Genomic DNA, 16,576 nt, shown 5'->3' with positions numbered 1-16,576 from the left:
TTTCAGAATATGTGTTTCAGACTTGGAGAAATACTGTTTTAAACTTGTTAATGTTTCCTATATTTGGATAGCCTCCCTGCGGAAATAGAATTTAAAATTTTTGAATAGGTTCAGACTCTCTTATCTGGAATTCTTAGGGCCAGATGTGTTTAAAAATTCAGGACTTCGGGATTTTAGAAAGGTAATGATGGTGCATATGCTATATATCTTGCTCCTAGTAGGGTCTGGGATGGCACATGGTAATCTAACACGATATTTCTGTGGAGAAGCATCACTAGAAATGCTAGGTGGATAAAAGAAATGATGGAATAGCTTCAGTGTCAATCCAGGTTTTGCTACCAAATGAGTTTTGAGAGAAATAATTGGTTTTCAGAGCTTCTTGGGTTTCAGAACTGGAGGTAAGGGATTGTGGACCTGTAGAACTGGTCCATTTTATAGCAGATCCCTTTTGGATGTCCTGTTTTCAGTTTATTCTGATGTGTTTAGGTGCGTATGATTTAAAAGATTTTAATTTTTCTGATCTTTTTTTTTAGGTAGATGAAGTTCCTGATGGAGCTGTAAAACCACCCACAAACAAACTACCCATTTTCTTTTTTGGAACTCATGAGACGTAAGTCCTTTTAGCTCTAAAAGCAAATCAGAGTTAATTTAGCACGTTCATTGGGCATATAATGAAAAACAAGTAGAGATTAATTCAGAGAGAAAATAAAGTAACAGGAGATGTTAAAATCATCTTTGAACTTGGAAAAAAATCTTCAAGTTTCCTTTTAAAATTTATTTTTATGGTAGAAAAATCAGACACTGTAGATTGAACTTTTATTGAAATGGATGTCCTTAATCATAAAAGAAAGATGTACATTTGTCCTCTCATCAATCAGAAGAATAACTGATGGATGAAAATATGTAAGGGAAGTTTTAACAAGGCATTCAGTATTCATATTTAGTATAATTAGTGCTTTTCATGACAGCCTGGCACCCTATTTTAGGCTTTGATTTTAGCACACAAATGGTATATTGTGGGAAAGGTGAGAAGAAATCTGGATAGTTCCTTCTGTGTGTATTTATATGGTCCTGAGAGCCACTGTTACTGCTCTGCTGCCCCTGGTGGATTTGTGGGCAGAGAACTGATTTGGTGAAGCAAATTAATTTTTCAAAAATTGCAAAAAAAAAAATTTCCAATAGAGTATTGAACTGTTACTTCTGGGTACAGAGGATTACTCCAGGGGCTATCTCATTAGTTTTGAAAAACAATATACTATGTGCCTGTATTTTAATAGCCTTACAAGTTGTATATAACCTCGTTGATTTTGAACTTTAAGTTTAGAATTTGCAATAATTTTGGTAAAGTAGAGTTGTTTACCTGGGATCAGGTGAAATAAAACTGGTGATGCTCTAATTAGAATTATGTATTCCTTAGAATGTGTACAGTGGCAACATTGGTTTAATGTTGCTTAGCTACTGTATGAACTTGCACATAATTTTAAGAAATAGTTTTATTAATATGTACTTTACATCATAAAGTTCACTTGTTAAAGTATATAATTCAGTGGGTTTTAGTATATTTATTTCCATAACCATTAGCAGTCACTCTTCATTCCCTCCCCCTCCAGCCCAGGATACCCACTAGTTCACTGTCTATTTTTGCCAATTCTGGACACTTCATATTAATTAATTAATTTATTTTTGTTGTGTTGGGTCTTTGTTTCTGTGTGAGGGCTTTCTCTAGTTGTGGCAAGCGGGGGCCACCCTTCATCGCGGTGCGCGGGCGTCTCACTATCGCGGCCTCTTTTTGCGGAGCACAGGCTCCAGACGCGCAGGCTCAGTAGTTGTGGCTCACGGGCCTAGTTGCCCCATTCATATTAATGATATCGTACAATGCCACGTAATTATCTGCTTTAAAATATAGTTTTGAGTCCAGAATTGTATTGGCCTTCACCGTAATTACTTTGAGTTGGATCCAGGTATATTCTCTGAATATAAAAATTCCAATTTGTAAAAAAAATGATGAGTTTCTGATTCTCTGGGATAATCTGTTTAAAACTCTTCCATAAATTTAATAGAGAAAGGTATCTTTTAATGAAAAACTGTGTACTCTCTATTTGAGTAGGGGTTTTCAAAGTGTGGTACCAGGTCAAGCTGCACCCCACATGGGAACAGCACATGGGAACTTCAGATAGTAGGTATGCAAATTCTTGGACCTTACTTGAACCAGAAGCTGAGGTTTGGGGCCCAGCAGTCTGTTCTAACTAGCCTTTCTGGTGCCTGTGAAGTTTGGGAACACTTTATCAGAGTAAAGTGAGTAGACATTCCCTAGAATTTTTATGTATGCTTATAGTACCATAGAACACATAGTTAATTTTTATGCTAAATTTAGAAGAATGATCATCCCTTCCCCAGCATTTAAAAATGAGGATTTTTATGTTGTAAATATCTGTGATATACATCAGAACAGACTACACCAAATAATTAAATTTTCATAAGCATTGTTTGGTTAATAACAAAACAGTGGTATTAAGTGGTTAATGAAGACAGTGAATTACTAATATTCAAGAATTAGAATATATTCAGGAAATTAAAGTATAACTTTAAAATTAAGCTAATGGGGCTTCCCTGGTGGCACAGTGGTTAAGAATCCGCCTGCCAATGCAGGGGACACGGGTTCGAGCCCTGGTCTGGGAAGATCCCACATGCCACGGAACAACTAAGTCCGTGAGCCACAACTACTGAGCTTGCGCTCTAGAGCCGGCGCTCCGTGACAAGGGAGGCCACTGCAATGAGAAGCCAGTGCACCGCAGCAAAGAGTAGCCCCTGCTCGCCTCAACTAGAGAAAAACCCGGGTGCAGCAACAGAGACCCAGTGCAGCCAAAAATAAAAAATAAATAAATTTAAAAAAAAATTAAGCTAATGATAGTAAATTTTCACTTCAAAATGCACTTGTAATTTTTGTGCCTTAGTGATCTCACAAGTACACCATTACCTTTGGAAAGGCGGTGCTGTTGTATCTATTGGTCTGTTGACTTAACTTTTTGGTATTTAAGGTTGATTTTTAGGAACTAGATCTCACTGATTATTTGCCTTTCCCCTCCCTCAAAAGTTGGGAGGGCAGTTATGTGAACCTTTCAATTTGGAATTTGTTTAAATGGGAGTTTTTTCTAATAGCCTGTAGTTAGGGAGATGGGAAAGGAAGAACATAGAAGAAGAAATGGCAATTTAGAAAACTGTATTTATTCATAGCTTATTTATAGATTAAGTTTTTTAATTGTTAATTTGGAGCAGAATCCTCTTGTAATTGCATTCTTTTCCTGACTTGCAACCATCTGACTTTTCATAGTGTTTTATACCTTTCACAGTAAATTCATCCAGCCAAGTTTTGAATATTAGATAACAATGAGCCCTTATGTATACCAAACGTGATGGTCTACTAGGTGTCATAAAGCTAATATATTCAAAACAGATTCTTAGTAAATGAGACAAGGATGCAGTGCTTTGCTGGAGGCAAAAATCGTGGTGTCATCCTTGATTTCCTATTACAGTCTTTTCCCTTCCTCCCCACATCTAGTCAGTCAGCAAGTCTTGTTCTTTTCCTTTAATGTGCATTCTGATCTTTTTTCCATCTCTTCTACTACCACTTAAGTTCATACTGCAATTAGTTTTAGAAATAGTGTCCTACTCCTATCTTTTTTTTTTTAAATAAATTTATTTATTTATTTTTGGCTGCATTGGGTCTTTGTTGCTGTGCGCGGGCATTCTCTAGTTGCGGCGAGTGGGGGCTACTCTTCATTGTGGTGCGCGGGCTTCTCATTGCAGTGGCTTCTCTCGTTGGCGGAGCACAGGCTCTAGGCACGCGGGCTTCTGTAGTTGTGGCTTGCGGGCTCTAGAGCGCAGGCTCAGTACTTGTGGTGCACGGGCTTAGTTGCTCCACGGCATGTGGGATCTTCCCGGGGCAGGGCTTGAGCCCATGTCCCCTGCGTTGGCAGGCAGATTCTTAACCACTGCGCCACCAGGGAAACCCCCAATCCTATCTTGGTCTCAGTTTTCACTCTTAATGTATAGTCAAAGTGAACTTGATATTCCAGTCAGATCATGTCATTTCTCTGTCCAAAACCCATCAATGGCTGCCTTATTACAGACAAAACTCCCAAGTTTTGTCGACAGATGCTATTTATGAGACCCTATATGAACTAGTCTGTGTTTACCATTCCAACCTCATCACGTTTTTTCACTGTTACACAAATATATTTCATCTTGTCTCAAGTCCTTCTTGGGTGTTTTCTCTGTTGGGAAAGGTATGTCTTCAGATTTTCAGTCATTTAGATCTTAGCTCAAATCCTCCTTTTTATGCTTTTTCTCCATTGCACTGATGACTGAAATTTTTTTCTTTTCCTTCACCCACAAGTGAAAAGCTTGGAGAGCAGGTACCTTGTCTATCTTGTTTGTCATCATTTGCTTAAGTGCCTGGCACATAGTAGCTGTTAAATAAATGTTTGGTGAGAGATAGACAGCTTTGTGACCTAGATAAAATCATTTATGGATTATGAATTTGCTGTCCATTAGCTAGCATTTGTATAGTTTTTAAGACAACTGATCATAAGGCTGTCTTTGAATCCCGCCATATATCTGCTGTATGACCTGCTGTATGGCAGGTTACCTAGCCTTGTGTCCTTCCCTTCCTTACTTGTAAAATGAGAATAATAAAATACTCGACCTCAGAATTTGAGGTGCAAACAAGATACTACATGAAAGATGCTTAGAACAGTGCTTGGCATGTATTAAACACTAAGCATATGTTAGCTATTAATAGTTAAAGGTAATGTTGCATATTATTTTTTCACGACTAATACTTGTGTTTATTAAATTGTTTGCAGTGCAGTTTGAATTCTGCTGACTAATACCATTGCTAATTGAGGGAATACTCTCATCTAAGGTCTATTTATTTCTCTAAAGTCAGAAAATTTTAAATGAAGATGGTGTTTTTGCCGCTTTTATCTCCTTACTGCTCTTGTCTTAATTCAAAGATGTTAGATGCACAGTTCTAGGAACCTTAAAAATATCCATCACAGGCTGTTTCAAAACCTGCCTAATGTACAGTTTTAGGAGTGAAGGTGAATGGGGGAGGTACTGCTTGTTGGTCGGTTTTTTGTATAACCTGTCCACAAGAAAGGAATAAAGAAATGAATCATAAGGATAGGATTTTATTTTCTTCTACACTAGTTTTTCTATACAGTTTCTGTACTACAGACATCGCTGTATGTGTTGGTGAGGGGCTTGTACGGTTTCTCATGAGCCTTATATAATGAGAGGAACTGTTTTTTCATCTCTATACTGTCAGGTTCATGGCACATTACGTAGATGTATCAGTTGTCTGTTGCATCATCTTCTATTATAAAATAGTGTGTGCTGTTATAAAATCTAGTTTAAAACAGTATGTTTCCTATTTTGTGATTTAATAATAATAGAGATGAAACAGCAAGTTAGAATCAATGTTTTAAAAGGTAGACGTTTCTGTATTATAATATGACTTGGCAACAGTTAAATGAGTTTTGAGCTTCATGTCTTTAGCTCTGATAAGCATTCGCATGCCATTTTTTATATGCAACTTTGGTTTGCTTTAAAGGAAAGGTTCTAGGTGTGTGATAACTGAGTTTTGTGAGACATATATGTGTATGTTTTCATGGGTATGTACATTGTTTCCAAAAAGTGACTTTAGAGAGAGAACTGCTTTTCTGTTTACTTACATTCTGTGAAAATTGGGATACACAGGAACACACTTACGGTCTTCAGGCATACGCCACTTAGGAAACACACTTGCAGGCTTTAAGTTGCTTCACAATTATAACATTAGTACCGTAGTTAATGATTTGCTATTTTCTTAGGACATTTTACATGAGCTTTGATCCTTGTGGGCTTTGACATTGGTATTTGGAATGAGTTCATACGTATAGGGATGTAACATCAATAGTTTATTAGTAGATATTTCAAAGACTATATTACAGTGGTTATAGGAAACCCTGAAACCTTTTTAAGGGAACACTGTACAGAGTGGAGGCTATGCTGTTTAATAGCTAGATAACCTTGCCTGCATCAGTTAATCTTTCTGGCCTTCAGTTTTCTAATCTTTAAAAGGAGGATCTTGGTGATCCCTAAGTGTTCCTTTCAGCTCTGGAATTTGGTGGGTAATACGCTTTGAATTAATGTATATCTTTTCATTGTAAAAATTTTAAAAACAATGTTAAAAGAGTTCTCTACAAAGGAAACAGTCATTTTTACTACTATTTTTTAGAAACAATCCCTAAACCTGTTACTGTCTTAGTATATTTTTTTTGAGATTTATATGTCATTTAAAAATGGAATGCTTTGAAGAATGAATCAGAGCCACAGCCACATAAGGTTGTGCCCTTGGGGACTAGTGCTGGCTGTTTAAAAACTAATCTAAGCCCTGTGTACCAAACCTGTGGGATTGCATCCCTGGGGAGGATTCTTTGTGTGTGTATGTGTTTTCTTCTTTTTTTTAATTGAAATGTAATTGATATATATTGTATAAGTTTAAGGTGTGTTGATTTTGATACATTTATATATTGGAGTATTACCACCATGATTTGATACATTTATATATTGCAATATGATTACCTGCCACCATAGCATTAGGTAACATTTCCATTAGGTCCCTTAATCAGTCATTTCTTTTTTTGTGGTGACAACATGAGAGGATTCTTTTTTCATCCACCATAGTTTTTTGAGTCTCATTAAGGAGCTCTGTAGTCTTGAGCATATCATTTGAGCCAGCAGTTCTACTTAGAATTTATTAGGAAGATACGTGAAAAGATTGAGCAATACATTATTTACTGTAGCTGCATTTTATAATAGAAAATTTGATACAGAAAATGGTCCAACAATAGATAAATTTTGGGAAAGCTATTCAATGAAATAGTATTTAGCTGTTAAGTAATTGTTGACATGAAGAGATGTTCATTATAATTTGAGAAAGTATTTATGGATGAGTATGTATCATATCCATTAAAATGACATGTTTATATCTGTATATATGCAACAAACAAGTGGGTGAAACCAGTGGCTATCTGTAATTGGTAAAATTCTGGATCATTTTTGTTTTCTTTGATGGGATGTGGTATTCACTGAAAAATATTTTAACAGCTTTATTGAGATGTAATTCATATCCCAAACAATTAATCCAGTTAAAACGTACAATTCAGTAGATCTTAGTATATCCAGAGAGTAGTGTAGACATTAGCACAGTTTTAGAACATCTCCATCACCCCAAATACAGACCCTGTATGCATTAGCAGATACTTTGCATTTCTCCTTTCTCCCTCCTGTCTTGCCATACGGAACCACTAATCACTGCCTGTTCTGAGCATTTCATATAAATTGAACTATACAATATGAGGTCTTTAATGACCTTTTTTTCTTTTAACTTAGCAAAATGTTTTTGATTTTGTTTGCGGTACGCGGGCCTCTCACTGCTGTGGCCTCTCCCGCCGCGGAGCACAGGCTCCGGACGCGCAGGCCCAGCGGCCACAGCTCACAGGCCCAGCTGCTCCGCGGCACGTGGAATCCTCCCGGACCGGGGCACGAACCCATGTCCCCTGCATCAGCAGGCGGACCCTCAACCACTGCGCCACCAGGGAAGCCCATGTGTGAATATTTTTTTAACCATCTATATATAACATGAATTATTTAGATTTGCAAAGGTCTTCTCTCAGTTGGAATGGCATAGTTATTTAATTTTTGGTATATTGATAAACATGTAAATTTAAGTATGACTTATAATATGAACATAATAGTAAAATAATAGAAAGTAGTGCTTGAAAACCTGACTGGAGGAGGAGCAGGGAGAGAAGTTTTTTAAAACCTATTCTGCAAAATTAAGAATAAAGGTTAACCAAGTGTAATAAAAATGTATATGTAAAACAAGGTGGTATAAGACCAAATATAAGTGACTACACTATGTGAATAGAATTCTCTGTTAAGATCTTTTGATTGGATTAATCCTATTAAACTACCTTTGTCGTATTTTCTGAGACAAGGCTCAAACAAGTCACGGCCAGGTAACAATATAATGTCACAAAGAAAGCAAGAATGGGACCATTGCTGTCTGATAAAAGTAGAATTTAAAGTCAAAGCATGAAGAGGAGAGAAGGATACAGGCATTCCTTAGCTTTGCATAGTTCTAGTATGTTTAAATTTTGGTCACCATGGTTTAGGTAAACAGCGCCAGTCCCCGCAACAATGTTTCAAATTTCACTTACTCTGGAATACTAACTGTAACTATGTAGACTACAAAATTTGTTGCTAGTTCTTCAGTCCACAAATCAAGATGTAAATAACAGATGCATAGCATGTCACTTTTTTTTGAAGTTTCTTGGTGATTGGTCAGTGTGCATCTGTTTCTCACTTCAAGCATATATAGCACAATGTGTAGTAGTGTTGTTGCCTCTTTGTCTTTCAATGATAATACCCACCCAGGTTACATTTAAAGAAAAAATAAGATGGGGAATCGGCCAACAAAGAAACTGATAATGCCAGAAGTGAAATTTGAATTGAATGTAAATGCAGTTATAGAATAAATAGCCTTGTGAATAATAACCTTGTGAATGTAGATGTGCTGTATATAGGGAGACTAGATACACAGCCAGAGCAGCTTAGGGAAGGCAAGCTTATCAACATAAATGAGGGAAGTGGTTGTAATAAAAAGGATGAAGATGTCTCAGAGGAAGTGACACCAACAAAAAGCATTAAAGATATGCCATAACATTGAAAATACAAAAGACAAAATGTTAGAAACTGATCAGATTTAGAAAGGAGTATGACACATTGCCTTAGGCATAGAAAATATGCTTACTCCGTGTCATAAGTTGTGTGATCAGAAGGGGCAAGCACTGTTAAAACTATTCTTAAGTTTTTTACAAAGACAGGAAACACTTTAATCTCAATGTTTCTAATGTTTTAAATTACAGTGTACTAAATAATTAGTATTAGTTTTACTATATTTAAAATTTCCTTACACACTGTCAGTAATAGTGCATTTAGTGTTTTGACAATTTTTGAAGGTTTTGGAACAATTGTAATTTTTCCCATTGTTCAGTAAGATTGCCTTGCACAGTCAATTTTGTGTTCTCTCATTGTCATACAAAGTGAGGACTGCCTATTTTGGGGAAAGAAAAATTATATAAATTGAACTGTCAAACCTTTATATGCTAAATAACATCATGGTAGAATCAGTTTTCTCTTTTGAATACCTTTTTGGTTTAGAATCATATCTAAAAATGACCCATGTTTGAAGTTTTAAGACATTTTTCTGCAATTTTATTAAGTATTTAAGGTCCCTTCCACTTCTTCAAGTTTCTGATGCCACCAGTTTTGAACCCTTTGGGGATTTTGAACTATAAATTAGGGTACTGACTCGCTTTCTTCTATATTGCTGTTTCGTATCCAACTTTCTTAGTCTTCCCAGCTTTCAAACCTGTTGATAATGTCCCTTGTCATCCTTAGCCTTATGAGTTATGGGGTTTTAGGAGAGAGAATTGCTTTGCTCTAACTACAAGTATGTTTTATTTTTGATGGTGTTTTTAACTCGAGTCATCTACTTGGAATTTGAAGCTGATTATGCAGGAGGAATTGCTTTACTGTTTTAACTAAATGTGTTAAATTTTCTAATTTTAGATTATGGGTAGGAATGAATGATGCCTAGTAAAAGTCTGAATTTCTAGATCAAATGAGATAGTGATGATTTAAAAGTGCCTTAACTGATGTGCAGTTAAAATACATGGATACTTTGAGTATTTATAAATTGCAGAATTTAAATAATAAAGCTGACTTATATGCATTTGATTATATTTAAGTAGAGCCCTAAGTCTCTTTTTTATTGAAATTTTATCTTAAAGCCTTTTAAAATATTCTAAACTGGAATGTGAGCTATAGTCATTAGGTCCCTAATTCTTAAGGAATTTCAGCAGATACGGAATTTGTGATAGATAATTAGTAATTAATAATCTTAAATTGTAGCATATTTTAGAGAAAATGAGTAGTAATTTGATTTTCCTCTTGCTTTGGAGAATACATATATATCAGCCATTATAGCAAAAAACTGGTACATTCTCTGCATCTACCTTTATAGGATTGACAGACTTCTACAGAACTGACTGACATAGGGAGATATATAATGGGGCTGTTTTGGGGATTATATCTAAATATATATGTATATATACACAAAAAAAATAGTTGTCATCATTCACGGGTTCCATATTTATTAATTTGTCTGCTCACTAAAATGTATTTATAATCCCAAATCAATACCTGTGGTGCCTTCATGGTCATGTCTGTGTGTGAAATGGCAAAAAATTTGAGTAACTTGATGCACACATTCGTAGTTGAGGCTGAACCAAGGCCATGCTTTACCTTGTTTCAGCTCTCATATTGTAAACAAGTGTCCTTTTTGCAGTCTGTGTAGTGCCACGGCTTTTGTATTTTTGTGCTTTTTCTTGGTCATTTTGCCGTTTATAATAGCACCCAAATGTAGTACTTGAAGTGCCATTTGGTGTTCCTAAGTGCAGGAAGCCTGTGCTTTGCCTTATGGAGAAAATATGTGTTATGTAAGCTGTTGGCTGTGAGTTCAGTGCTAATGAATTACCAGTGTATATTAAATAAGGTGTCTTTAAACAGAAACACATAAAACAATGTTATGTACTGATTGGTTGAAAAAATGTTGTGACCAGAGGAACCTACCCTGTATTTACCCTGGAGCAGTGGTACAGTATTCCTTAATTCAGTGTTCATGGTGACATTATAGAATATAATTACCATGAATACAAGAATTGACTCTAATATATATGTGTGTGTGTGTATATATATATATGAATGAACAAAGCAGTTACAACATCTGATTCCCTCATTGAATAAAGTAAAAGTCTTAACATACTTATTTTCTAAAAATCTACATGTATGTATATACAAATATTAAAACATACATATAATATACCTTATTGACAATGTTTTGAGTTGTATATTCCAAACTACTTTGTAGTAAAACTATATTTAGAATGCATTTAAATGTATAGATTAATGCAGTCTTGTGACACTCTTTCATTTTTATGCATGTTTATAGTAAAATCTGTAAAATTATAGCAAAATTTACCATTTTACCATTTTTAAGTGTGCAGTTTAGTGGCATTCAGTACATTGACATTGTCGTGCAATTTGTGTGGTTTTTTTCAATTAGGATTATGGATCTAGGAGTTTGTGACTGAATTTAATAAAAGCATTTGGAATTAAATATTATTTGTGACTACCTTGAATTTATGTATGATTTTTAATGCGTTTTAGATTAAAAATTTTTGATAATTGCGTTCATAGGGTAGTGCTATTTAATCACTTATATTTGAGATTGCTTTACACTCACATTTCCCCCCCCCTCCTGTTTTAGTGCTTTTTTAGGCCCAAAGGACATATTTCCTTACTCAGAAAATAAGGAAAAGTACGGCAAACCAAATAAACGAAAAGGCTTTAATGAAGGTTTATGGGAGATAGATAACAATCCGAAAGTGAAATTTTCAAGTCAACAGGTGCGTCATATTACGTAAAATTTAGTTTAGTATTATTTACTCAGTTTTGGAGAATAATCACTATTCTAGCTACAAGAAAATGATTGAAGAGCCTTATAAATTTCAGATTAAATTGTTCTTATTTATGAGGTTGAACCTTGGACTTTTGTATCTAGATAACTGATGAAATTCTTGCCTTCGTGGTCAAATAGATCTCAGAAAACTGGGAAACACTCAGTTGTTTAAATCCTGATTGAGGGTTTATTTAATGTATTGAATTTAAAGTCACATGTACTGTTTCCTTAAATTCAGGTTTAATAACTTGAAGGGTGTGTTTTTTTCTCATTTTAATTTCTAAATCCATAAAATTTATTAGAATATGAACTTCATGTGGGTTAAATTAAATATGTGACAAAAATACTTACAGCACTATGCAAATTATACTTATTTTTGGTTTCTAGAAGAGCAACCTTTAAACTTTCTTTATTCTCTGTGTGTGTGTGTGTGTGTGTGTGTGTGTGTGTGTGTGTGTGTGTGTATGTCTCCAGACTTGAATTAGTAAAAAGTAAACCTAAAGAAGGAATGAGTAAACCTAAAGAAGGAAATAACACACTGAAAATTTTGCAACTTTCTACCTTTAAATCTATATAATTTTTAGTTCTTTGCATGTACCATGCTTTTTTCTCGTGTTTGAGAACTCTTCAGATGCTGTTCTGTCTGGAACATTGAAATCTTTCATTGATGTTCCAGGGCTGCATTAGATGATCCTAAGTGCCTTCATTATCCACCCAAAAGTTATTTGTTACAGTATTCATCATATCACATCATAATTGCTTCTGTACTTGTGTTGACTGCCACAGGCTTATTAGTTCCATAAACAAGGAAGTTGTATGTGTCCTGTGTGCTGGCATTCTTACACGTGTGGAAGGAATAGTTACCCACTAAATGTTGCACAAATGTAAGAATGGATGAATGGTTTCCCATCCTTATTGCCTTGGGAGTCCAAGGAGACTGAGTTGATTGTTTCCTGAAAATAACATTTTGTAACTTAACTTGGATCATACATCCTATGATTGTGCTTTCAAGGTCGTTTTCATCCTCCAGATTGCCTAGCATAGTCACTTTATCCTTTGTTCCTATCTACCTACTTAATCTCCAGGTAGTTTTCACAGTACATACTTGGAATTTTCCATTTCACAGTGAAATTTTTCGTTGGTTGTGTGCATAAAACCCAACAATTTTCTGTTCTTAACAAAAGTATGAATGATTATGGTGGTGTGATGTACTCTGTGTTCCCAGCCCAGACATCCCCAGTGGCACATTCCTGTGGTTTGGTGCAAGCATTGATGCCCAAGCCTATACAAAAGAAACAACAAAAAAAAATTTGGCCATCATAATTTATAAATATTTCTATCGTGCTATAAGTAAGTTTGGGCACATTTTTACATTTGTTATATACCTTTATAATTTGTGGGTTATCAGCATTGCCTTTTTTTTTTTACAGAAAAGGAAATGGGTTTACAGTTTAAAGACTTGCCAAAGGAAATAGCTAGAAAGGTGCACAGTTTGGATTGCAGTCCCTTCATCTTGTAGATTGGGAGCTTTACCCTCACTTCCCAATGTATACTGTGTTGCCTCTGGTATTCATCGTTTTGGTTAGTTTTATGAAAATCTAGGGACCCTAGGTTACATGCTTAAGTATCTCTCATATGGGGATATTTTTAAAATTTAATGATTACTGGACTCTCCCACTCAGTGTCTGTTAAATCAGAATTCATTTAAGTTTGGGTCTCAGGAATCTGCATTTTAAATAAACTAAGTTTGAGATACAGATCAATAAGAGTCCTTAAAGTTGTGATATATATATCCTTTGTTAAGGCTGTTCGTCTTAGAGTACATAGATTAGCTTCTTTATCCAGAATATTTCAATAGTTGAATACAGTGTAGGTCTGTGCTCCTCTAAATCACCTTACATTGTATCTTGTTGGGCATTTGCTGGTTAGAACATCAGAATGGTATTCTTTGTAATTGTACTTTTAATTTCTGCCTCACCGTTTTATCTGCTGAGATTGTATGCATCAATTGCAGGAATATAGTTCCATGTAAGACTTTCCTAAATAAAATAGTAGCATTTAAAACTTTTCAAAATTGTGTATATTAAAAGTATCCTGTGCAACAGAAATGAGGGTGCTTTTCTAGCTTTCTTACAAACAGGCTTTGATTTTTCATGGGTACAAAATTTTAAAGTTGGCGTAAAATATTATTTTGTGAAACTAATAGACTTGATTGTTTATAGGCATCAACTAAACAATCAAATGCGTCATCTGATGTTGAAGTTGAAGAAAAAGAAACTAGTGTTTCAAAGGAAGATACTGACCATGAAGAAAAAGCCAGCAACGAGGTGTGTTTAATTTCTCTTGCATTCTAAACCCATTTTGTTGCAAGGAAGAATTGTAAAATGAGTTGATTGTGGCACAGTAGAGAGCAATCTTTAAAGTAGTTGAGTAATGAATGGGAAAATATTAAAGGCTTATTTCCTTGTGTAAATATTAAATATAGTATTGTAAAATAATTTTTGCATCTTTAAGATGCATGGATATTTTTATTTGAAGTTACTTTGCTGTGCAAAATATGAGGTACAACTGGGAGAGTCACTTACTGTTTGTTAGGAATATTTTTAAAGTGAGGTATTGTTGGATGGATGTACGGGAAAGGATATTGAACCGAATTTTTTAAAACCTAGATTTATTTCCAACTCTGTATTTGATTATCTGAGTGGGGATACTCATTTAGCCTTTCTAGGCTTCATGAAGTTGTTACTTGATCTCCAGAGTCCCAACCCTCTTAACATTCACAATCCTAAAACTGAGGATTCTACTGTAGAAAGAGTGTTTTGTAAATTTAAATAGACCAACCTCCCAGTGTACGAGCAAGTGTGACTTTTATATTTGATCTGACAGAGGAAAGCATTTTTTTTTTTTAGGTGAATATACTGGTGATTACTTCCACTTTATAATGAATTAATGTTGAGACTTTTAATGTTTATAATTTCAAAGGTCAGAGAAGCAAAACAAGTTTCCATAGTACTTTTAGTGAAACCTGCTTGTGATTTTTAATTTAAGAAATTTTCTTTCAGTCGTGGCATAATTATCAATTTCATCTGTTGTGTTTTTTTTTTTTTTTTTAAGGATGTGACTAAAGCAGTTGACATAACCACTCCAAAAGCTGCCAGAAGAGGGAGAAAGAGAAAGGTAATTCTACTGCTTAACCACAGAGATCTTAAAAGAATTTTTATTTTAGTTGGATTGAGGGAGTGTAGATAATGAAACGGTACCGTTTAATTTAGACTTAGCCCTTCACTCTAAGTCCTTTAATTTTTTTAAAGGATAGGTTATGTTGTTCACTTATCAAAGCTATGTTTCTTTTCTTAGTGATACAGCACCCTTAAGTTGAATGGTATACAAAATAAAACGCACCAATTTTCATTCCTTTTAATGATGCTGTCTCAAGTTTTCTCTATAAAATGGATAATATATATACTCATAAGACTGTTGAGAGAATTAATGAGTTAATACATGTAAAATATTTATAATAAATCCTGGTACATAGTGCTTTTTAAGTGTCCATTATTATGTTGTTATTACTTTACAGCATTGTTGCATGAAATGAGAGTATGTGACAGTTTAGGACAAAGTACCTCTTATGCTTTTAATTAGTGTTTCTTCTTCCCTATGTGAAGTTTTGTTCATCACACCTTTTTCTGACCTATTTATGTCTCAGACTGTTATTATATGACAAAGCTACAAAGAAAACAAGAGTTCAGTCTTTAAAAAAAATTTTTTTTGTAGTATTCTGAGTTCAGTGTCTTGTAAGGAAGTAAAATGAAAACAAATAATTACAGTGGCTTTCTATTCCCTGTGGGGTGTGTGTGAAGGGGCTATGATAACTTTAACAAGATTTTAAAAGATAGGCAGAATTTTAGTCAGGCAGATGAAGGAGGAGGAGAGGAGCATGTGAGGCAATTACAGGGGCATAGGGAGAATTTTGCTTCAAGCCATTTCCAGTATTGCATTTCAGTATTATCAGGCCATAAAGTTTGAGGGAAACAAGTACAAAAAACCCCAATGTGTTACCCTGAAGAACTTGGAGAAGGGGTGGGAAGCCATTGAATCATTTTAAATTTCAGGTACTTCTCTTTTTAAAGCAGTGTGAATGATGGGGATTGGACTGGAGCAGTGAGACCAGTTCACTGATAAATTCATTCAGAATTTTGGTCCTCACTTCACTGGCGCAGACAGAAAATCAGCAGCAAATAAGGAAGATAAGGTCTCTGTACTTACTGAACTTATATTTTCGTTGAGACAGACAATAAATACATAAAACAAGAGAATTAAAATGGGGAGTTATGATTGGGACTTGATAACTAAATTATGAAAGGCCTTTGTAAAGAGTTAGCATGACATTTTAGTGGTGTAGATGAGAGAATTTTAAGAGCACCTAAGGAGGTAAAGTTAATAGTTGATTGGAAGTGGGTGTGAAGTGAGGGGGAGGTATCTAGGATGACTCAGGGTGTTGGCTTGGATGACTGGATTATACACTGAGAATGCAGGAGATGTTTTGGTAGCAGAGGCATGAGGAGGAGAATGTGAAACACCTTTGAGAATTAGACTGAAGATACATATTTCTCTGACACCAAAGGGGGGAAAGGTAGAAGTTACAGTTGCAGTCTCTGACATAAAGATAGGATTTAGATAGGTAGTCAAGGGAGAACGTTTATTGAGAAGAACGCAGAAAACCAGAATCCTGAGAGATTATAATGGCGATGAAAAGGCTGCCTTGTAAAATTATGGCTGAGAATGAACTGTCAGGAGAAAAATCTAAGAGAGGATATCAAGCTGAACAAGGGAGGAGAGAATTTTAAGAATGAGGGTGTGGTTAGTAGTATCCTGATGCAGAAGGGGTCCAATAATAATTGACAATTAGGATCCCCCAGGATACCTTAAGGTCAAATGGTAAGA

At 35.1% G+C, this 16,576-nt stretch overlaps 1 protein-coding gene across 9 annotated transcripts in view; it reads left to right on the top strand.

Moving 5' to 3' along the window:
• Window positions 1–16,576, top strand: part of PSIP1 (PC4 and SFRS1 interacting protein 1) — a 41,088-nt gene that overhangs the window by 3,823 nt on the left and 20,689 nt on the right. For all 9 annotated transcript variants that reach the window (XM_032634422.1, XM_032634421.1, XM_032634424.1 and 6 more), the window contains exons 3-6: window positions 534–610; window positions 11,441–11,579; window positions 13,855–13,959; window positions 14,747–14,809. In XM_032634422.1, coding sequence (XP_032490313.1) covers window positions 534–610; window positions 11,441–11,579; window positions 13,855–13,959; window positions 14,747–14,809 — 384 coding nt within the window. The remainder of the gene's footprint in view (window positions 1–533; window positions 611–11,440; window positions 11,580–13,854; window positions 13,960–14,746; window positions 14,810–16,576) is intronic.

This window comes from Phocoena sinus, chromosome 6 (genome assembly GCF_008692025.1).
Source record: "Phocoena sinus isolate mPhoSin1 chromosome 6, mPhoSin1.pri, whole genome shotgun sequence".
In the NCBI taxonomy this organism is placed as follows: Eukaryota; Metazoa; Chordata; class Mammalia; order Artiodactyla; family Phocoenidae; genus Phocoena; species Phocoena sinus.
The sequence above is the reverse complement of the archived record's forward strand: the minus strand, read 5'-3'. Positions and strand labels throughout refer to the sequence as shown.